This window comes from Sceloporus occidentalis, unplaced genomic scaffold (genome assembly GCF_023333645.1).
Source record: "Sceloporus occidentalis isolate IW3139 unplaced genomic scaffold, rSceOcc1.0.p SCAF_138, whole genome shotgun sequence".
Lineage (NCBI taxonomy): Eukaryota > Metazoa > Chordata > Lepidosauria > Squamata > Phrynosomatidae > Sceloporus > Sceloporus occidentalis.
In genome coordinates, this window is record NW_028317118.1 from 749,328 (window position 1) to 775,840 (window position 26,513).

A 26,513-nucleotide genomic window follows, 5' to 3' on the forward strand; every position below is an offset into this window, starting at 1 on the left:
CACATTAACTGAAATGCACACCAAGAAGCAGGGATTGACTCTGTGCTGAGTTATACTCCTCTTGAAGATGCAGAATCACTGTTTGGGGGTACTCCTAAGAACTTATCGCACCGCCTCCGGTGGCTGACTTACCTCTTCCGAATTTGACTCCAACTCAGAAGTTAGGCTGGTTTTATCGCACAGACTTTTGTCCTCCACAGCTGAATTCAGGCCCCGTAAGTCACTTCATCCATCTCCTGTTCAGGTTCTTCACTTAACCAAGATTTTTAACTAGTTTTCAAGCTGATTAAAAATCTTAGGAAGCGGTTAGCCCCACCTGGTGTCCCATCCTGAGATCAACAAAAAGTGGATGCATTACGCCTATTTTTAAGAACAACACATTATTACTTAATTTTAAATTAATTTTGTTGGCTAATCTAAGGTAACATAAACCACACGTCTATGAGCAATGGAGTGAAATATAAATACCATTGTTGTCATATTGTATATAGACAGCAGAACCTATTTTGGAATTTTATTTGGCATTACCTTCAACATTATACTCCCACCAAACTTCATGGAACGTGCTCTGAAGTTTAGCGTAACTTTTCTGCCATCTACTGAAAAAACACAGACCTGCTATGAGTAAGACTGGAAACCCAAATGGCTTGAGCTCACTTGCTTTCAAACCTAAATGCTGGAGATGACTGAACGCCTGATCTTCCTAGCTACAACACTAGCCTTTTACATTTTACTTTAATGTCCTGTAAGCCAAGCAGTCAACTTAATGCAACCACAGTTGTTGCCAGGAAATGAAATTATCATCTGGCAAAGTTTCCTTAGAATCAAATGGATTTTGAATTAAGAAGCCAATATGCTGTGTCGAGCTTGCTATTTAAAATGTCTGAGTTGAGGGAATGTGAAGAAGATGTGAACTAGAGCAAAAGGAGAGATCTGACTTGAGTCTGTGGTCTTATACTATATATTCAAGAGTAATTCTCACTGATACCAGTGAAATAATAAAATAGTATTATTATCAAATGTTAGTGTGTCCAAAGTGTAAAATGGAGCTTTTGCTACCTCCTGATCCCATTTATAAAAGAAAGAATGCATACTTTGCACATAGGCTATAATGCGGTAGGCTTGCAGTTTCCCAGAACAGGTACTTTGTACACACAGGAGTTTATCACACAAAGGAAATTGGGAGTTCATCCCGTGAATATCCTGGGGAAATGGCGTAATTACGCAAAACCATTTCACATGACGTCGCACCAAACCCACCATTGAAGTGGTCACAAAGAAGCATTAATGCAAATCTTTTGACTTTCGGCATTTCAGTGACGATGCATTTCCAATATTGCTTTATTTCCACAATTGTGTGTGATAATCATTTGTGCAATTACTCACCATTTTTGCTTTATTTGTGGGATGCTTTAAATGCGCTTTAACCTCTCTTTAATGCCGAAATTAGCCTCAGTGTGATAAACTCTGCAGACACATAGCATTCAACATTTCACAGATGAAAACCAGGCCAACCAACATCCAAGTGTGGAAAAGATGGTAAACATTATTAATGTGTAAGAACAAACAAGCACCCCTCTGGTTCTCTTTTCTCTGCTGAGTTCACTAAGGGCAAACTACTTTTGCACTTTGAACTCAGTTTGTAGCTAAAATGATTATTAATATTTAATACTATTAGTTTATATGCAGATGATGTGTTACTGTACATAGCTAATACAGAAGAAGCAATACTTGAACATTTACAAATTCTCAGTTTATATGGAGGAAATACAAGGTTAATGGTAAATTATACAATTCAAAGATATAGCCGTGTTAGTCTGTAGAATCAGTACACAGAGAGATCTTGTAGCACCTTTGAGACTAACTGAAAGAAAGAAATTGGCAGCAGGAGCTTTCATAGTCTACTTCCTCAGATGCATTATACAAAATCGAGAATTTGGGATTTAAATTGTAACATAGAACAACAACAAAAATGGTCACAAATGAGTCGGCTCATATGATATCCTGTCAGTATTCCTTATTTGGGAATCACAGTAACCAAAGATTTAAAGCAAATCATACCTAGAAATTGCAACCCCATAATAAAATGGATTCAAATGAAGTCGAAGGAGGTTCTCAACTGAAATTGGCATTATTAGGCAGAATTGCTCTAGGTAAAATGAATATACTTCCCAGGCTATCCTTTTTGTTTTGGTCTGTCCCCATCAACGCTAACACTAATAAATAAAATTAAATCTCGGCAAATGGAAAATGTATGATTTTCAAAGTCAATCCAATTCAGATTACCAAAACGGTTGTGCTAGCTACGCACTCAACTCATTTATATGTATATTTTGAAGCTTTTTATCTGACCCAACTGGTGCATTTTATAAGAGGACATAGCACCCCTATGTGGGTAGATATGGAAATGGAAAGATATGAACCTATGGAAGTGGCCTGACCATTTATGAAGTTGACAATACCAACAATTTAAACAAACAGCAACCTCCTTTTAAGGGATAAAATTTTTAAAAAATGATCAAAATGGATATAGTTATTAAAATAGTTACTTTATCTAATAGCACCTTTTGCAGCTCTAGAATTTTTTTCTATACAGAGGATGGAATGGGGCAGTTAAACAATGGCGGGCCAATGGTATTTTTAGATTTAAAGATCTCATATATAGGGGTAAACTGATAACTAAGAAACGATTAAAAGTAAAAAAATAAGAGCTGTTACAACCATTGGCTACTTATAGAGCATGTATTAACACTGGCGAAAGAGTTAGCTGAAATATCGGGAAATCTGAAAGCTCTCACGAAATATGAAATGGTCTGTGTTGCAGAGGAGCCATTACTAAGGGATTTGTGACAAAGCTTTATGGCTGGTTGACTGAAGCAAAGTTCCACATTCATTCAGGGGCTAGAATAGTACAGGAATCTCTATCTATCTATCTATCTATCTATCTATCTATCTATCTATCATCTATCTATCTATTTATAAAAAAGAAATACAGAGAGAGAGTGGTCTAGATTGTATTCTTTTGTTCTTTCAAAATGTACTGTATATAATACGTGACTATAAGTCGACCTCATGTATATGTCGAGGGCAGGTTTTATTATTATTATTATTATTATTATTATTCGTTGACTCAGATTTTTGGAGTTACTTTTCTGACTAAAATCTCTGCTTATATATGAGCCTACATGCTTTTTGAGCCCACCTCAGGCGAAAGGCTGGGTCTCAAAGGCTGCGTCCATACAGCAGAAATAACCCGTCTTCACACCGCTTTGACTGCCGTGGCTGAATACAATGGAATTCTGGGAATTCCACAGCGTTCAGCCACGGCCGTTCAAGCGGTCTCAGACTGAATTATTTCTGCAGTGTGAACGCAGCCAAAGACACAAAGCCACCTTCAGTTTAACAACGGCCATTTTAAAACACCTCCTAACTCTGAAGTGCAGGTTTTCCTCATTCCAAAGAGTCTACTGACCCCACTTTCCCTTCCCTGTGGAAGTCTGGGAATTATGGTTTGTTGTGGCCTCAGAGCTCTGTGACAGAAAAAGGCTTCCTTGCCTCACAAAACCACCATTTCCCTCAAAGCCCAGGGCTTTCTGCAGTGAGGAGGCAGAGGTCCAAACACAGTGCAGAACTAATCCAATTTGAGGCTGCTTGAACTGCAATGGCTCAATGGTAGGGAATTCTGGGAACTGTAGTTTGGGGGGACGTTGAGCTTTCCCTGTCAGAGGGCTCTGGGGCCACAATAAAACTACAATTCCCAGCACTGAGGCAGGGCAGGCCAAGCGCTCTCAAAACTGGATTAGTTCTGCCTCAGGGTGGAGCCAACGGAAGCTCCGCCCCTTTTCTCTTCCCCTCCCTCCCTCCCTCCTAAGGCCAAGTGGGCGGAGTTTTCTAAGGCTTTTAAAAAAAACTGCCCCAAACAACCGACGCTGGAGGTAGGCGCCCTTCTGGTTGCCATGGCGACACGGGGGAGGTTTTGCCTCGGCTGCACCTGAGCCTTCGCGCCTGCGCAGTTGCCTCGGCGTCAGGCCGGACACCCACCCCCCATTTCCCTTTTTTCCTTCCTTCCCTCCTTTCCCCCCATTGCTCCCAGTAAGGAGAGGCTTTCTCCCTCCTCCTCCTCCTCCTCCTCCCCCCCCCTCAGGACTGGAGCGGGGCGGGGGGAGCACAGGGAGACCCCAGCTGAGGAGGGTGAGTAGCAGCAGACGCCCCGCCTTCCCCTCTTTCCCAGCATGCCCCGCGCTGAGGGGGGCTCTGAAGGTCCCACAAACACGCAACCCCCCCCCCTTTGGCTTGACTGCTTCTGTGCCCTTTAAGGGAATTTTGGACTTCAGCTCCCAGCATCCCAGGCTATTGGCCAACATGGCTGAGGCTTCTGGGAGTTGAAGTCCAAAAACCCCTTAAAAGGCACCCTTTGGGGACCATAGACTCAGTGGCTTCCAGACTATGCCCTTTAAGGGATTTTGGACTTCAGCTCCCAGAATCCCTCACTGTTGGCCAACGTGGCTGAGGCTTCTGGGAGCTGGAGTCCAAAAATCTCTGGGGAGCACTACTGTAGTGACTGAGAGGGCTGGAAGGGGAGCCCTCCCTTCACAAATGTGAATGGTTTGCCTTTTGATAGGTGATATTTTAATTTATTGCTGTTTTAATCCTTAAAATTGTTTAGTTGTTTTTTTAAAATGTGATGTTTATGTATTTAAATATTTTGTATTGTTCATAAATGGTATTGGTTTATACTTGTGTGCCACAGCGGGATATAAGAAAACAATAATAATAATAATAATAATAATAATAATAATAATATGAAGTTGAAGGCTTTCATGGCCGACATCCATAGTTTTTTGTGGGTTTTTCAGTCTCTGTGGCCATGTTCTAGAAGAGTTTATTCCTGACATTTCGCCAGCATCTGTGGCTGGCATCTTCAGAGAATGATGGCATGGAAGAGATATGGATATATATAAGTGTGTGTGTGTGTGTGGACTCTTCTAGAACATGGCACATAGCCTGAAAACCCCACAAAAAACTATAATAATAATAATAATAATAATAATAATAATTCACATAGGGCAGTGAGGGGAGACCCCAGCAAATGCTAAGCCCTTGCTTAAGAAACCTATAGTATAGCTCTGGGGTTGTGTGCCTTCAAGTCGGTTCCCACCTTATCATGAGGACACCTTTCATGCTGGAGAATATGACCCAGTTTGAGATTGCTTTAACTGCCTTGGCTCCAGGCAATGGGATTCTGGGGATTGGAGTTTGTTGTGGGCCCAGAGCGGAGCCCTGGAGGCTCAGTGGTTCAATGCCTGTATTGCAGCCATCCACTCACAAACTATAAGGTTGTGAGTTCAGTACCAGCCAGAGGCCCAGGGTCAACTCAGCCTGGCATCTTTCCACAGGTCGCTAAAATGAGTACCCAGCTTGTTGGGGGCAATTGGCTTACACTTTGTAAACCGCTTAGTACATTGGTAGGCGGTATAGAAAAGTATTTGCTATTGCTAAACCAGGTTATTTCTCCAGTGTGGAGGGAGCCTAGGTTTCCTCGGCATGTTTCTTCAGAGCGGGTTTGCCCTTGCCATCCTCTGAGGCTGAGGGAGCCAGACTCACCCAAGCTCACCCAGCAATAGCAATAGTAAGTACATTTGTATACCACTTATCTATACCATGGAAGGATGCAAGCCTGAGTCAAGCTTGAGCCCTTGGTTGGTAATGAACTCACAACCTTGCGGTTGGTGAGTGAGTACTCACTCAGGGTTTCAAACCCTGGTCTCCAGATAGCCTTCTCTATTCTTGCAGATTCGTACCTGTGACTCCCCCGATAGAGTCCATCCATCTCACATGCAGCCTTCCTCTCTTTCTACAGCCCTCCACCTTTCTAGCATTACTGTCTTTTCCAATTATTCATGCCTCTCATGATGTGGGCAAAGTACGATAGCCACAGTTTGGCTTCCAATTCAGACTTGATCTGTTCCAGGACCCACTTGTTTGTTTGTCCTTTTGGCCATCCACAGGATCCTCAGCCCTCTTCTCCAGCGCCACATCTCAAATGAGTTGACTTTCTTCCAGTTGGTTTTCTTTACTGTCCAGCTCTCACATCCATGCACAGTGATGGGGAATACAATGACTTACAATAGATAGATGGCCCTTGAGGTCTCTTCCAATTCTATGATTTGGTGTGCGTTCTTCCTCTCTTTCTACTACCTTCTTTCTTTCCTAGCATTATTGTCTTTTCTAGCGAGTCCTGCCTTCTCATGATGTGGCCAAAGTACGACAGTTTCAATTGGATCATCTTGGCTTCCGAGATCAGGCTTGATCTGTTCAAGGACCCATTTGTTTGTCTTCTTGGTATCATGGTATCCATGGTATCCTCAGCACTCTTGTCCAGTGCCACATCTCAGATGAATTGATTTTTTTCCTATCGGCTTTCTTCACTGTCCAGCTTTCACATCCAAACATAGTAATGGGAAATACAGTGGTTTGCACAATTCCACCATTGTCAGGAAGACATTCACTTTAAACATGCACTTGGAGAAAACAGTCCTAGCTCATCCTGATGTGAAGTGCCATACTCTGGGCAAAGAAGGACGGTTCTTCCTCAGCTTAGATAGGGAGTGGGTGTTGCATCAAAAGGGTTATGAAGCACGGGAGAGTCCATGTCCATCCACTTAATCCTTAAATTTGTTTGTTTATCTGAGAGGATGCATTGCCAGTCAGTTGAAGAGAAAGTATGCACACTGTGGACTTCCCCAGGGGCATAGTACTGCTCTAGAAAGGGAACATGGTATTCTGCAACACCAGATTTGGTATATTATGAGCCATACTTGATGTTGGGTGTTGCACTCCAACCCCGACAGACAAAGGAGTGGTTGATCTTTCAAGAAGGGTATTTAAGAGAGTCAAGCACACATTGTAGAAATGCACTGGTTTATTTAGAGTGGGAGAAGTACCTTCTTGTGAATGTCAAGAGGGGCAGCTCTTCAGATGTACCATTAAACATATTCACCCCATTATCCTTGTTTCACTTGTGTGCTCCCACTATTGTCGTTCTGCCACAAGGCTGAATTCTTGGTTGAAAGCTCCTTGAGACTGAGGCCCACCTTCTGTCTATAATGTTCTGTAAAATATTGTGTACAGTGAGGTGTAATATTAACAATAACTGTCTATGTATGTTTGAAGTCAGAGCATCAGATCGTATTGTCAGGGAGGCAGAAATGTCTGGGCTTCCTGTACTTCCCTTGAATCTCAGTTTTGGGAGAAACACAGGATATAAATCCAATAAATGTGAAAATAAAAACCTCCTGTATCGTTGTTGGGGGCAGGCATATCATTATGTGAAAGTGGCATGTCTGCTCTTTGCACATTTGTGTTGGTAGGGTGGGAATGATCCAGGTCGTTCCTAAACAGTTTTTAGACTGCTTTTTCTCATTTTTAGCTGTATGTTTTTAATTGTTATGGGACATTCATTGTTGGTAGTTTACTTCCATTTGAATGTTAGTCATTTGTATGGCTTAACTATGTGGAATTTTAATTTGTGAGCCACTGTGAGTCTCAATTTTGGGGGAAATTCAGTATTGACATTTGTAAATAAAGTATGCAAATAAAGATGACAGTGATATAAATAGGTAGAAAACATGGGGAGGAGTGATGGTCTCCTCTGAATAAGAAACTCTGGGAAGGAGACTACACATTTCCTTCTCATAAAGCGGGAAGAAATGGAACGAAAGTGAAGACATCTTGAAGAGGTGAAAGGTCTCCCACCCCCATTGTGAAATAACAGAAAATTAGGGCCTTTGCCTTCCACATAATGGAAAGATGGAGCCAAAAGAAGAGTCATCCCTCCACATTTGCGACTTTGACTTTTGCGGCTTTGATTATTCACGGATTTGATTAATATGTTCTCTCTAGGAATATCTATGTCCTCCAGTGCAATTCTGTGGTCAACTTGAACCAAAAGTCGCACTGAAGAACCTAGAGATTCCTAGAGGGAACACACCGCTAGGCCTTTGTAGCTCCTCCAGCGCAACTCTGTGGTCAAGGTCTGGCAGATGTGGACCACAGAGTTGCCCCGGAGGACCTAGAGATTCCTAGAGAGGTGTTATCTCTGGTAAAAACAGTGTTTTTGTTATTTGTGGTGTTCCCACATTCACAGGGGTCCTGTGCCCCTAACCCCAGTGAAAGTGGAGGGACGAGTGTATTTCCGTACAGAGCCTCTTCCCCACTGGTCCTTTCCCCCAGTCAAGGGAGGATCCCATTGATTCTTGACTGCTTGAAGACTTGCTCCATTCAAGGTTATGGGCCTCCTCCTAGCTTGGAGTGCTCCAAAAGGCAAGGGCTGGCATGTATTCTCTCAGATCGGTGAACAAAAGCAAGGGCTGCTTTTCCTGCCAGTTATCTCTGCTGTAACCCCATTCCAGTTGCCTCCCTCCCTCCTCCTCAACATTGTGTGAGCGTTTGGTTTTTGATTCCCTTCTGGAATTCATTGTAGGGCAATAGCAAACAGAGAAGAGCACAGGTGGCTAATCCGCTGCCCTCTTTTCTCCGAGCAGTGTGTGAACCCCCCCCCCCCCCCACAGATACACACATCCCATTGGCAATGTGGAAGGATAATTTATTTAAGTCATTGTAATTTCATGCAAGGCATTAGAATTTCATGCAAGTGGAAAGCTCTCTTCTCCCGACCCTCCCCGACCCCTGCCCTTGTGTTGCATTATATCTGGGAAAGAATGATCTTCTGCCGAATATTTGGCATGGGATCTGGTTTCCCTTTAAGCATAGAGCAAGGGCAACGCTGCATTTAATCTGAGGGTGGGGAGAGGAAGAGATCACCCTATCGCCACCGTCATCTTGAGAAGCAGCAGTCACATAGCGTGGATGAGTAGGAGGCAGAGATGGGAGGCTTGTGGCTTGGGTGGGGAGGAGGGTCCCAATCTCAGTGCAAGCCCAGCTGATTTTCCTGGCACTCCTGGAGATGGCAGCCAACAAAGCTTCATCATCCCTGGAAATGGAGGATCTTCCAGCTAGCTAGCTGGCTGTGGTCTGCGTGTTCTCTCAGCCTCAGTTTTAAGGTAGGACAGGCGGGCGGGCGAGTCTTCAGTATTTGCTACCGCTGGCTGGGAGACATGAAATGTATTAATACGTGTTTTTACATTATAGAAGCAGGTTTGAAAAGGTAGCCCAGAGGGGCTTTGGCAGCTCTGAAGGCAGATTGTGAGGTTGTTGTCTGCATTGCAGGTACTAAGAGATCCAGGAGACTTTGCTGGCTTTTGGGGATGTGCACTACTTGAGCAAAAGGTACCTCTCTTAGTTCTTATGCAACAGGAATCGTCTTCTTTCATATTGATCTCAGCATATTAGTGTCTCCTTCTCTTGGGTATTTCTTGTTTGGTGTGATTATTTTAAGAACATTTCTGTGAGACTGGGTTTTAAGTCAACGTATCTGCTTATTTTGGTTAACAGAAAGCTTAAGTGTTCATGACTGTCTCTTTCCTTTCCTGTATTGGTTGTATCATATTTGGAACATAACATGAGTTGATGTGTTTGGGTCATCTCTCTACATTATCTGATCTATTGGTGATGCAAATTGCAGCGTGCTTCCCAGCCTTATTTTTTGTGGGATTTAAAATCTGGATGTGATGCTTGCTGATTTGTTTTCAACTTAAAAGGAAGGGCAGCCGTGCCAAAGAGCAAGTTACCTATATTAAAATGGTTTAAAATACTGACAGTCGGATCCGTCTAACTTCTGAATCATTTTCATAGCTGCTGCCCAGTTGTACCATTTTTCCCCCAAATGATGACAGCATCTTAAACGCTACTTGTTTGTAACTTCAAAGCATGAGTTTGTAATACTAGTTTTTAAAAAGCAGCAGGCCATGAGTATTCTATGATTTAACTGATCCAGTTCTGTTTTATTGGATAAAACAAAACCATGTTGAATGACAATACTTTGTAATGGATGGGCAGACAAGCAACAGACTCCAGATTTCATTTCTTGTTAACTGGCCAATACTGGAATCTGTTACTTCTGAAGACTGTAGATGCGACATGAAGAATAATAACAGATGGATTAAAACTGACTTCAGGGTTTGCTACAGGCGACACATAAATTCTTTATTTCTCTTAAAGTACAGGCTTTAAGCCCTCAGACCTACAGAAAGTTGGGGAAAAGGTAACGGTTGGTATCCTGGCGGTTAGTCCCAACTATAGTAGACCCAGGCAGTCAACACATAGGTCTAGTCAAGTATAACAAAAGAATCTGATCCCTTACAGCATGAAGGATCTGAACCTGTAGGGTACCATGGATGGAGCCTTTTGTGGCGGTGAAGATTACAGTATTAAATATTGTTCCTTCCACTTTTCTAGGGTAGAGGTAACGTTGGGAGACACCACTTGTTTGCTTGCAGTTAGCAATATTTTGGTACCTGGTTAAGAAATAGCAGTGTGTGTCTGCACACACATGCGTGTTGACAGGAACACATTTTGATGTTGCCCCCGAAGATTGGGGATACTGATGGCTTGTTTAGTAAACTTGATCCTCTAAGAGAGTTTGGATTTTACTCACCAAACAGAGGTCTGCCACTGTGACGCTCTTGTTACAGTGCCCCCTTTGGATAATTCAAAGGAGAGGTAAAGATTTCTAAAGTGACATGAAGCTAAACTTGAATATTTTTGTTTCATTTTTGCACATATTTTCCCTCTCCTGCTGTACTGCAGTGTGTAGTTTAAAACCATCATACTGCGGCTTCACCCCTGCTATGCCTCACTAACATAGCCATCTTTGGAGGACTCAGACCCAGATGGCTGGAATATTTAATTTTATTTGTTTTTCTGCTATATCACTGTAAACAATGGTGTTGGCTGATGCGGTCCACCGTTTTGGGTGGGGCGAAACAAGATAGTTTGCCCTTTGATAGTAGAAGAGAAGACCCTCCCCACCCCAAATTAGAACTTGTTGATTCCCCTGTATGGCTGCGGATAGGCCAAAGAAACTTTAAACCAATCCCTCTCCATAGCTGTTTCTTGTATCTTTATTGCTAATGTGACTCAGAAAAAAACGCAACACAACGTTATATTGCTAATAGCTATTGGTACCCCACTGTGACCGGAATTTGTGTGAACTCTTTTTATGTACTTTTCTTTTAGATATGCATTTTTATTTAAGAAAGGAGCCAGTGTCGAGCTTCGTTGTTGCAGTGGTAAGATGCTAAGGCTGAAGGTGTTGTTCAGGTTGAGCTAGACTTTGTGAGATGTCAGATTCTGTCTGCTCTTGCTTTATAGAATAATTTTTTGGTTAAATCCTTGTCTGCACTGTGCTGTAAATTCATGGCAAGTTGCCCTGGTGTGTGATCAGCAGAAAGTCTGCCTGGTTTGGAGCGATGGCACAGGAGGCATCTTACTGACAAGAGGAGCAGTGCCAGTGAGTTGCTGCTTTGTGAAGAAGGCATGCTAGGCTGGGTCAACTTGGTTTTTAAAATAAATACTGTAAGAACAAATCTGTATTGTCCTCACATATGGGGACTACAGTGCATTGGTGCAAAGTGTGAAAGATGTCTCATGTTTGGGGCAGACCTTTAGGCCATGATGGTGGTACCAGAGGCCTCCTCCCTCAGGTCCGCTCCATCCCCATTTCCCACTTGTAGACACATTCATTCCTAAGCAAGTGTGGCACTGCAAATAATGGACAATTTTGATTGGGATGCATGGGTTTGCTATAATCTACCTGTCTTCTCACCGTGGGCCCTTTTTAAAAACGAAACAGCAATAGCAATGCTGCCCTTATTAAATGACCAAGAGTCTAACCATGAGTAAGTTTCTTTGCGAGGAAATGTGCTGGTTTCAGGGCTTGAAACTGCAGCCCAAGGCCTGAAATGCTTGAAAATGCATGGTTTGCTTACACAGCGGTGTAAAGCATCAAACTGGCTGTCCTGTATCTTTGTCTTTCGTAACCTGTTTGAGGGAGATGGTTTTTCCAATAAATATCATTACAGTTCTCCCAACCTTGACAGCCAACTCCCATTGAAATGAATGGGACCTGCATAAAACCCAGGTGGGGTGTGTTAGGGAGGGCTGGCCCTGCTATAGGGCAGGATGAGGCAGTTGCCTCAAGCAGCAGACTTTCACACAAGGGGACAAATGTTTAATTGTACTTTGGCTGCTAGGGTGGGGAAGTGGATGCCTCATGTGCCAAAATAGCGTGGTCAGGTTTAGGGTTTTTGTTGTTGTTAGGTGCCTTCAAGTAGTTTCCTGTGGATGGTGACCCTATCACAGGGTTTTCTTGGCAAGATTTGGCAAGAGGAGGTTTGCCATTGCCTTCCCCTGAGGCTGAGAGCATGTGACTTCCCCAAGGTCACCCAGTGGGTTTTATGGCAGAGCTGGGAATCAAACCCTGGTCTCCAGAGTCATAGTCCACCACTGAAACCACTCTTTTAGGGTACTCTGAATCTCACATTGAATGGGTGGGAAGTGCAATTTGCTGCTCTTCGTTAGGCAGCAGAATTTAATGGGTTGGCTCTGCGTCTGCAATCAGGCATAGCTTGCTGTGTTCTTCTTCTTCCAACATTACTATTAGGTGTCCTGTGGGTATTTTAAATTTAGACAAGATGCTGCACTGAGAACTAGCATGTGTTCACTTTGACAAAATTTTTGCTAAGATCACAGGAAGGACAAAATCACTTTTGTATTCGGAAAGCTCAGGTCCAAACTAGATATTTGGTTTTTTTAAAAAAGCGAAATACTGTAAAGCAGAGTGAACATATTTATTCAGATTGCAAGGGAAATCCCTCCTTTGAAACTTTGTTTTGGGAGGAAATCCCTCATTGGTAGCAACAGTGAATCACACCACACCCCAGGAACCCCTTTAGGGGAAGAAAAAGGTGAAATTCCCTTTCCATGTTTGCCTGCAAATCTGGTTAATCATAAAGCTAGCAAATGGAATTTGCATTTGATTGCATTATAAATGCAAAGGCTAATTTAGAGCCTTGGAAATCACCGACAAACCAAAATGTTCCTAACTGTATTCCTTTAGCAGAACATCTGATTTGCTGAGTGTCATTTTTCCTCTCTGTAAAAATGGCTCACCACGAAAGCCTTGCTCCCATTTACTCTGCAGACCCCCTCACTTATGGCAACTTGCACTGGGGACGATGTTTAAAGTGGGCTATAAATAGATACTTTAAAAAATTAAGCTATGCAGCATTGGTCTGAAGCATAGAAGTAGAGGGTGGGGCAGTTTTGCTGCATCCCTGAAGCCTTTCGACTAAAGCCATCAGAGATTAAATATTCAGAAGTGTTTGTGCAGTTGGGCACATAGTCCATGGGCTTCTTTATGATGCCGTTTTGGCATAACTCTTATTTTTAGGCACCTATGGATGTAGAACTGTTGAACTTTCTGTGTCAGTATTCATCTGACAGTGTAATTAAGAGTCGTATTAAATTACAGTCGGCCCTTCTTATACGCTGATTTTTTATACACAGATTCAAGTATCCACGGTTTAAAAATGTTCCAAAAAAGTATAAATTTCAAATATCAAACCTTGATTTTCCATTTTTTATAAGGGGCACCATTTTGCTATGTCATCATATCTAATGGAACTTGAGCATACACAGATTTTGTTATCCACGGGGGATCTTGGAACCAAACTCCAGTGAATAACAAGGGTCCACTGTATACCCAAATGTGTGAAGTGAACATAAAGTAGGAGCTTGCTTTTTATGACGAATACTATAATATGTTTCATGGATTAGAGGGATGGGAAGACACAAGTACATATTATGGAGGATGAGATAACAGGAATTGTGGGTTGGACCTCTTTAGCCTACAGGTAAAGAGGTCATAGAATCACAGAGTTGGAAGAGACTGCAAGGGCCATCCGGTCCAACCCCATTCTGCCATGCAGGAACTCCAAATCAAAGCATCTCCATTGACAGATGGCCATCCATCCTCTGCTGCTTAAAGACCTCCAAGGAAGGAGACTCCACTACACTCCAAGGCTGTTTCTTCCACTGTTGAACAGCCCTTACTTTCAGGATGTTCCTCCTAACATTGAGGTGGAATATCTTTTCCTGTAGCTTGCATCCATTGCTCTGGGTCCTATTCTCTGGAGCAGCAGAAAACAAGCTTGCTCCCTCCTCAATATGACATCCTTTCAAATATTTAAACAGGGCTATCATATCACCTCTTAACCTTCTCTTCTCCAGGCTAAACATCCCCAGCTCCCAAAGTCGTTCCTCATAGGACATGGTTTCCAGGCTCTTCACCATTTTAGTCGCCCTCCTTTGGACACGCACGCTCCAGTTTCTCCACATCCTTTTTAAATTTAAAAGATATTAAACATTAGGGAGGTTTAACTCCTGTGTTAAAAAAAACACCAACAACAATACCTTGTACTGTGCTAAGTTTCTGTTTCTGATGGGCTAGATTGCATGTTTGTTTAAATATATTATTATTATTAATAATTATTATTATTCTTTATTGCTCTTCATTTTCATCATAATAAAAACAAATAGCTATTAAAATTTCATATGCAGTGCAGTTTGTTTTTCTCCTTCCCCACCCCACAACTAGATGTCTTATTTTAGAAGAAAAGTGGGATAGAAATTTACATAGCAAGCAACTATGCATTTGTTGATTTCATTTTTACGTTGGCGAAATAAAATATAGTTAAGCGCAATGCGCATGCAGGTCTTGCTTTGCATTTTCTATTCTGTGTGTGGTTTTGGTTTCTTTGCTGTGAATGAGGGTCCCTCCCCCAAAAAATGACCCATGAGCCACCTTCCGTCTGAAGTTCCACAGTCCATAATTCTGCCACTTTGGTCTGCTGCGTCATTCTGGGTAATGTGCAGAACAACCCAAAGGAAGTGGCAGGAAAGGAGTACTGAGTTTTGTTGTCCTAAGACTCCATTTTCGTTTATAGTCGGACTCCTCGCACCTGAGACCAGATGACAGTAGAATGAGACCGAAGACCCTGGGACGGTAGGACAGGCTGCAGAAGTGGGAATTAACTTTTTGAATGTCCCCTTAAGGAATTTTGATGTACAAATAGAAATTATAGCATACCAGGGGTTGTGCTGGGTTAGCCTTTTTAAATGCTGGGGTGGGAAAAGAGTGGCCATGTTTTGGCAACGTAATCCTTTCCTTCATCCTTTGTTACATGCCTCTAGGTTTTACCCTCGACTTAACCACAGGTCATATCAAAAGCTATCATTTCAGCCCCAAAACCTGCCCTCGACTCATACATGAGGTCAACTTATACAGCGGACCCTTGTTATCCGCTGGGGTTTGGTTCCAGGACCCCCTTTGGATAACAAATTCTGTGGGTGCTAAAGTCCCATTAAATACAGTGGCATAGCAAAATGGTGTCCCTTATATAAATGGCAAAGTCAAGGTTTGCTATTTGGCATTTATACTTTTTAAAAAATATTTTCAAGCTGTGGATGCTTAAATCTGTGGATAAGGAGGGCCAACTGTAGTTGCGTATATACAGTAGTTTTCCATTTGCCGAAAGTATTAAAAAAACATAGAGGAGCATTTCAAAGGTTACTTTTGGGAACTTAATACTCTAGGTAGTGGATTCTGGGAAACTGTCACCCAGAAATAACTTTACTCATCCCCACAGGGTCCATTACTCCATTAACTCCTACAAGCCATTTCTGTCGCTTCAGGGTTGGACACTTCTTGCTGCCTGTGTAGCCTCAGCTGCTAAATGTATTTTGGTTCCTACATGTAAGACTCCAAGAAGAATATTGTTAAAGAAATGCAGTTAGCAGGTGTAAGGCACCTTGGCATAGCAGGAGCAGCAGGCCAGAGACGGGTCCAATGTGGCTCACAGAGCCTCGCGTTCCACTGTAGTAGGTCATGTGGAGCTTTGTCTGGTCTCCTGACCTTTGGTATTTTGGTTGTGGCTTGTAAGAGATGGCTCTTGCCCTCGTGTGTGAGTGGTATTAAAAGCATTAAGATGCATACAGCTTCCAAAGGTGATCCTTTGTGTCCTGTTCCTACCTGCTTTTTGCTTTTTTTAAACCTTCTTTGATTTCATGCAAAAGAGGTCAGCTTTCCAAAAAGGAGCTGGGGAAAACAAGAAAACCATGTTGGTTTTCATGGCTCTGAACAGATCAGAACACTGCTGAGGCCTGCTATTGAGATTGGCTCCTCTTAATTGTTCTTCTTTTGCTGCTCCATCAGTGACTTGTCACAGCCGCTAAAAATAACTCTGCAGTGATATCGAAACCTGGAGCACAGAGAAGAATGGTTGAAGGGATTCTAGGGCCGTCTGTCTGGAAAATTAGGGTGGGGTGGATAGAACATGCCCTCTGTAAAAGCATCTGATGTTGACATATAGCAAGCACATTCAGAAGAGTTTGTAGCCTTCTGTAAAGAACATGGGCTCATTGATAGCATCTTGAGGTGTTTTTCTCTTCCTAGAGGCTACCTGCTTGGTTTTTTGGTTGTTTTTGCAAAATGCATCCAGCAAAAAGACCCCAAGATCTATATTGCTGGAAGAATATTATTGGAAGATGGGGAAGAAGGCACCTTTTAAATGTCTAAGGTTAAGGACCAGACTTGAGGTGCCAAAGTGGCCAAGTCCCTCAGATTTTTCCTCCCCAAGGCCTTCTGTTGTTTGAAATAAAAACTGAAATGTTTATAAAATGTCGGGCTTCTTGAATTGAATTGGAGTCTCTGTAAGCAAGAGCCTAAGTGTGTTTTCCATGCTTGCATTCTTTTCAGTTTATTTAGTCAATTGATTCCAAAAATGGGATGACTGGAATATTGGGAGTATAGGAAGGGGACCTCCGAGTGTGTTATGGCAACTGCCATCATTCCCATCCACACATGCCTTCCCCATAGGCATACTGTAGTAAAAGGTAATCTCACCTCCTTTGTTCTATGGGAAATGTAACTTTCCTCTTCTTTCTCCTTATTCCCTTTTAGGGTGGCTGAGGAAGGAGATATTGGAAAGCCTCCCTCACACATTTTCTTTCCTCTTCTCCTCACCAGAGCAATTCACCATGTCCACCATGCCTGCTCAATCCTCATATTTCTAACATGTGTCTCCTTCTTCCTCCCAACTGTAGGCATTCCCTCCAGATTTCTGTTACCTTCCACTTGAACAGCTGGCCTTCCCTATCCGTCAATTCTTTATCCACGGCTTGAAAATATTCAAAAATATATATAAAGACCCAAAAGCACACCTTGATGTTGCCATTTTACAACCGGGACACCATTTTACCATGCTGTTATATTTAATGGGACTTGAGCATCCATGGAACCAAACCCCAGTGGATACCAAAGGCCCACTGTATATCAATGGTGAAATGAGGATTGGCACTCTTGAGAATGAATTTGCTTTCATTACATTTGGTTTCGGTAGAGATGGCAAGCGATAGGCTGTTTTTATCATTATACTGTATGTTCAAGCATTCTTTGCAAATCATCTGAGTTCTGAATTATCTTAAAGCCTTTTCTCTCTGTGTTTGCCTCCTACTCTGCAGATTAACAAATTCATTGGCCTAATGGATAAAGTATGACTTGAAAAGATAAATGGATAAAGTATGACTCAAATAGGTTGTTCTGTCACATGAGATGAGTTCAACAATTTAGATGAACGGAGGAATGGACAAAGAGAGAAAAACAATATGAATTCCATACCAAAGAATAGAGTTATGAACAGTGAGTCAGCCCTCCATATCCACAGATTCAAGCATCCATGGCTTGAAAATATTCAAATTAGTATATAAATTCCAAAAAGCAAAACTTGATTTTCCCATTTTATACAAGGGACACCATTTTACTATGCAACCATATTTAATAGAAATTGAGCATCCATGGATTTTAGTATCCACAGCAGTTCCTGGAACCAAACCCCAACGGATACCACGAGCCCACTATCTTCCACTCAGGCTTGAACTAGCCTCCTTTTCAAGTGTTTTTGTTCTCCTAGAACAGGGACACTGTAGCTTTCCAGAACTTGGCTGGGGCTGGTGAGAGGTTGAACCCAACAATATCTGGAAAATCCCCCAACCTTACTCTTGTAGGGCTTCTCTTAGCTGTCTGTGTTGCTAAGTGCCTTTCTGGGGAAATGCAGTGTATAGCTTTCTTTTTGGTCTTTAACTTGTCAGAATGTATGGATTTCATTAGATTGTCTTCACTTTCTATTCCAGTGAGTTTCATTTGCCCATCTGTGTTGACAATTGGATAGTTAAGCTTATAGTTACAAAATGGGGGAAATATACTTGGCATTGACAGCATTGGTTAGGTATGAACTGCTATACAAGTGGGACTTTGGAGGAAATGCAGTGGCTGGGATCATGGTTGTGCCAAGCATGCAGAACTCCACTATGGCTCCCCTGTCACCACTTCTAAGACTTGCCATTGATGTGTAATAACCCCACCATCACAGGAGAAGAGGATCAGAGAAGCATTTGACTAGAGAGAGAAAGGACAGGAGAGAAGCGGGATGCTCCTGTTCTTATGACACAAAGATTTTCACACAATGTCCCGTGACATCACATTCATCCCGTCCTACTCCCGACAATGAAGTGGAATGGTCCTGTCGCTTTTCATTAACGGGAAGCTACCATTAATGAAAAGTGACAGGAGAGGATGAGTGCAGTGTCACGAGACGTCCTGTGATAATCTTTGCACGATCGTGCGATAAGGACGGGGGCATCCCGCTTCTCTCCCGTCCTTTTTCTCAGTGTGATCATCTCCTATGTTGCCTTAGCCAGACACAGACCAAGGGCATCTTTGGCCAAAATCTGCCAGGGTTCTTCAGAGGTCCCAGAATATGTCCGCTCTCCACCAGCAACAGAATGGCAGGGCAGGTGTATTGCAGCAACACATAAGTCCGGGGTGGAAACTTTAGTCATTGCTGAAAGAGGAATGGAAAACCAAAATGCCAAAATGATTTGTAACAAAATACATTTGTAAGCATAAAGTGGCCTATACTTTTTTATCCTGACTCCCTGAAGTATGTTAGGCTCAGAATTTTGCCTTATTTTACCTGCTGATCAATCACAAAATATAAAATCCAGTACAAAATTCCTTTCTCTTGATTCCTGGAGTGATTCTTTCAAAAGAGGCTGCACATGTTGTCTGAATCCTTGCTGTGCTTTCTGCCAAGGAAATAACTTCAGATTTTCCCATTCTGCCCCCCAACACCCCGCCCCAACAGTGGCACTAGCCAGAGAAAGTATAAATGTAAGTACTGGTAGTAAATGAGTAATAAACCCAGCGCAATTCATTAGCGGAATGTTTGCAGAAGCTCAGAGTGTATTTTGTATGCTGGCATCTACTGGAAAGAGAGAGCAGTTTGTATGGCACCAGGTGCCTTTCATATATCAGTTGGAATGATTCTAAAATGAATGTTGTGTGACGGCATGAAATGCAATTCTTTTCCCTCCCCCTGAGAGAGAAAGCTCCTCTCGGCTTTCCTTTCACAGTGCAAAGATAAAAAGAGTGATCACATGAAAAGGTCAGTATGCTCAGGGAAGGAGCATCCTTTTTGCATTATGTCCCTCCACTCAGGAATTCAGTAAGCACTTAAGGAATTGGATGGTGCAGTGAAGCTTTTAGCTTTGCAGACAAGGTTTGACTTGTCTGAGAGAGATAATGTAGTCAAGAAATAATGACAGTGCTAGTAAAGGACAGGGCCTTGAGGCCAGGAAGGGAACCGAATGGGATGCTTGCAGTGCATTTCCACCCCCAGTTGGTTGCCAGGGTTTACTTTATGTTGGGGATTGCCACTTGAAGCAAGTCAGAAATGGCACGGATGCATTAATACCAGTCCATTAGTCCACTGCTTCCCACCCACCCTGTGTTTTAAAAAGTTTGAATTCATTTTGCTTGGGTATTTTATATGTACCTAGATAGAGTCTGTTTGATGGGTTTCAGAGTTTTGTGCTTTATCACGGCCTTATGTTAAAAATGACAGTTGGTTTCCCTCATGCCCTGAAGCTTGAAATGAAGCAAGGGTTGTCCGTAGGCACCGTTAAGCACTCCACTCACAGTATCTACCAGTTCTTGGTTGCCTGGGAGGCTTGGTAATGGTAGCACTAATCCTCAGTTTAACCATTTCACTTGCTTCTGCTGGTTTGAGCTGTTCCTTCAACCCATCCCAGCCATCTGTGTGTGGTGCACTTGCAATGCTTCAAAATAGCCAACAATTGCCTTAATTTTCTTTTCAAAGTAAAATGGGAGAAAAGCAGACTGTGTAAGGCAAAGAATGGACCTCTTGTGCTAGAATTCATAACATGGTGTGTCTCCGATCATCAGTATCTCAGTGTTTGTTTCTGTCTAGACTGGCTGTCTCATGCCATCCATGCCTCTTCTTGACCGAACTGGAGCTGTAATAAGAGGAACAGTTTCAGGAGTAGCTGCCTTAACTATAAAGCAAAATCCAAAGTCCATACCATGGCAATACCTTTACAAAAGGAGCAAAATTCTTTTTGACGTTCTTTTTTCATCAGGCAAAGGCAATAAAAAATAGTCGTCTTTGGAGTCATCTGTCTGCTAATCCTTTAATTCCTTCATCTGTGGTTAAAAAAAAAAAATTAGAAAAAAACAGTTTATCTGCCCCAGATTGTTCAGGTTTCTCAATCTTGCTTCAGTGCCATAGAGGAAGATGGTATAAAATGTGCAGGCAAGTCAGTAAACTGACCTGTGTGAAAGAGAAGTAGGCTAGAGCAAGAGGGCATTGCCACTGTGCTTGGGAGCAGAGTACAGGGCAAGTCATAGGTTGATAAGAAAGCCATTTCGCTTGCATTATGCCTCATTTGGTAGCAGATATCATCTCCTTATTAGATGGAAACCAGCTAAATTCCAGAGGTGGTCAGTCAGGAAAATCACAACCTGTTACTATGACTATTCAACACTGAAGTTGTGCCTGTAATTTGTACGCTTTGATGTCTTGATACTTTCTACATAAGCACTTTATAGGCCAAATCAATGGACAGCTGAGGCTAGAGATGCTGTTGCTCAGGGCCATGACAGATGCCCATGATAGTGGAACAGGTTTAAGCATGAGCAGCGCCCTATACACCTTTACCCCAGCCTGTGCTTGAGGCTTTGTTTCAACTAAGGCTGCGGATATGGGACCCTTACCAGCTACGGCAGCAGCCCAACTGTTCTAAGCTTGCCCTCCTGCAGATAGATGTTGGAACTAAATGCTTCTTTGAGGAAGTTTTTTTAGCTCCCACTGCACTAGGCCTCCATGCTGCTCTGAGCTGCTCAGGTGCACTTTTGGCTAGCCATGCTAGTGTTTGTTTGCTTTGGGGTTTTGAGTGCTTGGCTTAGCCAAGTGGGCTTTCCCGTCTGTGCAGGATTATGACATCTATCTAAATGTGGCTCAGGAAGGTGACTGGCAGCTCATACCTAGAAAGAGACATACACTCTCTTGCATTTGCTCAGAACTCTACTTCAGTCTCCTAAAGGGATTACCACCCTAAAGTCTGTCTGGCACTAATCCTATAAATCTGTAAACTGCAAACAAATGAGCACATAGTACCGTAGTTTCCTTCCCCTCCACTCTATCTCTCCTGTGGCCACAGCTCCCCCAGTGCACTGCTATTTTCCCAGCTGCCAATATCAAGTGCTGTCGGAGGTGGCAGTGAGTGCAGACTTTGGAAGAGAATCTCAGGCCTGTTACAGACAGCCAAAATAAAGCTGCTTCGAGTCACAGTGGAGGTATGGTGTTTCAATGATGCATGTGTCCTAAGAGTCCAAAAGTCGCACCAAAGCCATGCTCCAGCCCTAAGGACTGGAGCGTGGCTTTGGTGTGGCTTCTGAACTCTTAGGACACATGCATCATTGAAACACCATACCTCCACTGTGACTCGAAGCAGCTTTATTTTGGCTGTCTGTAACAGGCCTCAGATACCTAAATCCTAGCATAAAACATGTAGGCAGCTGGGCTTTCCCTTTGTGACAAGGATGCGCTGCCTTTTTGCAAAGGGAGTGAACCTCTCTGTGCATGGTGACACTTCGGTGGGGCTGACTTCATTGCAAACCGACTTTGCTAGTTTTGTTGTAGACATGCAAACTGCAAGAAGAACAAGATTTGCCCTCGAAAGTAAAAGATGGCCTCTTTCTTTCCCCTTCTCCCTCCAGCAGATTCACTGGATGTCAGGATGGCATCATCAAACCTGGAGAACCAGCTGCATAGTGCCCAGAAGAATCTGCTCTTTCTCCAGCGACAGCATGCTGACACACTCAAGGGGCTGCATGCTGAAATTCGACGCCTGCAGCAGCACTGTACAGGTAGCAAGGCAAAAGCCACCTCCCTTCCACCCCCAGTGACTTTGTGTGGAAGTGGCTTCCCTTTGTTCTGTTTTCTTTTCTTTCTGTACTCACTCTCCATAATACCAAGGCCTTTTTCAAGCTGTTTCCCTCATGTGGGTTCAGTTCAGCAGGATAAGCCTGGCAATTCTTCCAGCATACAAGTGACAATCCAATTGGCTTGATGGTCCCACCTCAAAAATGGGGACATCTTCCAGCCTTCTTTTAATCCAGTGGCTTGAATGAATAAATGAAGTGCATTACAATCAGCACACCAGCACATAGAAAATGTAAAATACTGGCAATGAAAACAACATAAAATACTATACAGCATAAAGTACAATAAGGTAAAAGGTAAAGGTAGTCCCTTGACATGAATAGCTAGTCATAACTGACTGTAGGTGGCAATGCTCATCTCCATTACTAAGCCAAAGAGCCGGTGTTGTCCAAGGACTACTCTGGTAGTCATGTGGCCAGCATGACTGCACCGAACGCTGTTACCGTCCCACCAAAATGGTACCTATTAATTTACTTGCATTTGCATGCTTTTGAACTACTAGGTTGGCAGAAGCTGGGGCTTGTGACAGGAGCTCACCCCATCATGCGGCACATGGGCCCCAAACTGCCAACCAGAACTGGCATCTTAACCACTAAGCCACTGCATACCGTAAAGTACGATGCAATGCAATAATACAAAATCACAGTCCAAGTGGCTGATATTATTTTACAAATGCTTGTATCAGCCTTATAGCAGAGGCAATATCCATAGCAGTGGAAACTTTCAACTACTTCACCTGGATTTTTGCACTCCCTCCCAAAGCAGCAGTACATGTTTTCTTCACTGCTTATTTCAACATATTTCTAAATAGCAATAGCGCTTACATTTCTATACCGTTTTATAGTGCTAAGCACTAAAGCCTTTGGGTTGAATTTATTTTTGGCTGTTCCTATGTGCATGTGTTTGTAACCTGTTTTGCATGTTTTATGGATGCAAGTTATAAGTAATGTAATATAAATAAATAAATAAAATCGAGGTCCTGGTGTGAGATCTGTCACACAACTCCATTACCACAAGATCATACAAACATTATTTAATAGCAATGTTTTATTTCTACGTTTTATGTGATGGTAAGCAGTTTCCTAATTATGTGTGTTTTTCAGATCTGACATATGAGTTGACGCTCAAAAGTTCAGACTTAACAGGTGAGAGATAACACATTCCATTTGGGGGTAGAAGGAGACATCGGAGTTGGCAAGGCAAAGGCCCAGTGCCAAGCACCTTCTAGTTTTGCTCTTAGCATGTTGCTTTGTATAGAGATTCAAATGAAAAGATTAAGCCAACAGGTCTCAGAATGTTCTTATAACCATTAAGAAACACAAGTATGCTAAAGCTGACAAACAGAGAGAAAGAAGTTGTTGGCAGCTGGTACTGTTTGCTCTTGAGTCCAGGGCAGGTGGAAATTCACAATGGCACTTCACTGTTTTTTGTGCTAATCTGCTTGTCAATGGTTACCATTGATGTGAGAGAGTGATGACAGAAATATCTCCTAAACACATTTTGGCTCAGTTTGCAGTCACTGTTTTTGTAAATCTGTTATTCATCTGTATTATGTGGATTGCATGCAGTTTAGTTCGATGACTTGTAGGGCTTGTTTTTGCTTTTACCAAGATATTTTTGAAGTGTGGGGGATGTATGTGCCAGTGCTATATGGGTGCCTCTGTTTTGGCCTTCCCACCAGACAACAACTTAGCAGGCAATGTCAAGAAGGGGTTCATTTTTCTTATTTTCTGTTTGAAAAACATTTGCTCATGCTTCTCAGCCAGACAACTGGTCTGTAGGCTAGTGGAGCCTCAGTGAGCCATGTGCTTGCCAGTCTGCAACTGTTTTTCTTTTAAAAGAAGACAGGAGCCTTCTTTGTGACACTGCTTGGACCTGGATCAGTGGATTTAAGCTACAGGAAAAGAGTTTTCACCTCAACAGTAAGGGCTGTTTGACAGTGGAACACACTCCCTTGGAGAGTAGTGGAGTCTCCTCCTTTGGAGGTTTTTAAACAGAGGCTGGATGGCCATGCTTTTGTTGTGAGTTCCTGCATGACAGAATGGGGTTGGACTGGTTGGCCCTTGCGTTCTCTTTCAGTTCTATGATTTCATGATTCTATGCTTGATTTTTACCTGCTGTTTCTCTGTCTGCTGTTTCAGAAAATGGAACCTCAAGAAGTGAAGAACTCAAAAGAAAATGTGAAGAGCTTGAGGCCCAGCTTAAAGTGAAAGAGGCTGAAAACAATGAGTTGTTAAAGGAACTGGAGCAAAAAAATGCAATGATAATGGTGCTTGAGAATACCATTAAGGAAAGGGAGAAGAAGTATTTAGAAGAGCTCAAACTGAAAAGTCACAAGCTGAACATGCTGTCAAGCGAATTGGAGCAGCGGGCGAGCACAATTGCATACCTCACCTCGCAGCTGCACGCGACAAAGAAAAAGCTGATAAGTTCAAGTGGGACTTCGGACAGCTCCCCATCCGGAAGCCCTGTGCTGTCCAACTACAAACCAACCCCTCCTAAAGATAAGCTCTCAGACACTCCACGGCGTCGCATGAAGAAGAGTCTGTCCACTCCACTCAACCCTGAATTTGAAGAGGCCTACCGATTAGGATCAGATGGCCGCAAGCTCCTGTTACGTGAGCCTGTTGATGCTATGCCTGATCCCACTCCCTTCTTGCTGGCTAGGGAAACCACCGAGATCCACCTTATCAAAGAAAGGCCTTTAGTTATTCCACCAATTCCATCAGAACGCACTTCGGCCGAGCCACAGAGCCCAACCCGGGAAAAGCAGCACAAGGCCCACGTGGGCGTGGCACACCGAATCCACCATGCCACTCCACCCCAGGCTCAGCCTGAGGTTGAGACCCTAGCAGTGGATCAGGTGAATGGGAGCAAAGTGGTCCGGAAGCACTCGGGGACAGATAGAACTGTTTAAGCAAACTGTTTAGGGGGTGGCTCTGTTAATGCACTGTTACCACAAATAGGGTTAATTGCATCTGCAATCATTTTTCTCTCCCCCCCCCTTCAGATGCCCCCCTTGCATGCCAAATTCTCTCCATCACTAGAATAACCTTCTTCAATGGAACCACAATATGACTGTGTTCATATTGCAGAGTAACTACTTAATGAAACGCTGTGGCCAAACTCAGGTGTCTGCCTGACTGCTTGCTTCCAATGCTCCTTCATGTATTCTAAGTGTACCTACTTGTGGGCATATGCCCCAGCAACAGGCTCTATTATCAGTAGTAATGATGGAGTCAGCCTCCTCATGATAGCCTTGCAGCACTTGTGTATTGGCTGTTCATGGTTAAAGCCTTCCCTCTATTTATCACTTCACACAGTCATGAAAACTTGTTGTTTGGGAGCAAGGGGTAATGTTGGCCACCATGCAGATGCCTGTGTGTGAAGGAAGACAAGTTGAATGAGTTCTCTTCCCTCCCCTTAAAAAAAAAAATCTTCACCTGGTTTTGATCCCCATGTTCGTATTTTCTGTTACAATTTTATCTAGAACTACTAAAATCCCAACAAACTCTATTTTGTTAACCCTGGCTGATCTTGTTTTTGTGTCCTTTGTTCAGTACTTGGAAGAGTCACCTATAATGACAACCCGCTGTATTCCTCTGGGGCAGAAGAGTGGAAAGGGGGGATAGCAAGCCATGAGGACAGACCCTGCAATTCCGCAAACATAGGCTGAAATCCGACTCACTACAGGATAGTGTAAATATCCATTGGTAAAGTTATGTCACATACCTCCTACTCTGAATGCCAGTGTAGTGCGACATAAGTAGAAGTCAACGCATATGGCTGAAACACCATTGAGCAGTTGCAGTGTGCAGTGCACAGAGGCAATACATAGCGGTAGTGAGCACTCACGCACTACCCTGTGTAATTTAATGTGCTACTCATGCTTGCCAGTCTGCTTGCACCACTCTCATTTGGATGTTTCACACAGCACATCCCCCCCCCCCCAAAAAAAAATAATAACCCTGAATGCACAGCACAACTTACGACTGTGTATGTATAATAGTGAGCTTTTGTAGTTTCTGCTTCATAGAGCAGGCAAAACGTTATGTCATTAATTTGGAGAGTACCAAAAAACCCTGCAGCCCAGACCAACTCTCCTGTCTCTGTATATGGAAGTTGGAAACCAATACCAATTGGCCAATGTGTATAACTGGCATGTTGAGAAGAGGTATCTATCAGCCTTTT

General features: G+C 42.9%; 1 protein-coding gene across 13 annotated transcripts; it reads left to right on the forward strand.

The window, feature by feature from the left end:
- The first annotated feature begins 3,915 nt into the window (after positions 1–3,915).
- Positions 3,916–26,270, forward strand: LOC149281125 (coiled-coil domain-containing protein 92-like). 13 transcript variants are annotated; one of them, XM_089499684.1, is made up of 5 exons: positions 4,135–4,191; positions 9,229–9,288; positions 22,097–22,246; positions 23,426–23,467; positions 24,464–26,270. In XM_089499684.1, the coding sequence occupies exons 3-5, from the start codon at positions 22,117–22,119 to the stop codon at positions 25,237–25,239; spliced, it is 948 nt and encodes a 315-aa protein (XP_089355810.1). In that variant the 5' UTR covers positions 4,135–4,191; positions 9,229–9,288; positions 22,097–22,116; the 3' UTR covers positions 25,240–26,270. The 13 variants fall into 13 exon arrangements, with proteins under 13 accessions (XP_089355818.1, XP_089355815.1, XP_089355806.1 ...); XM_089499682.1 differs by lacking the exon at positions 4,135–4,191 and adding an exon at positions 8,792–9,062; XM_089499687.1 differs by lacking the exons at positions 4,135–4,191; positions 9,229–9,288 and adding exons at positions 8,792–9,062; positions 17,482–17,511.
- Positions 26,271–26,513: the final 243 nt, after the last annotated feature.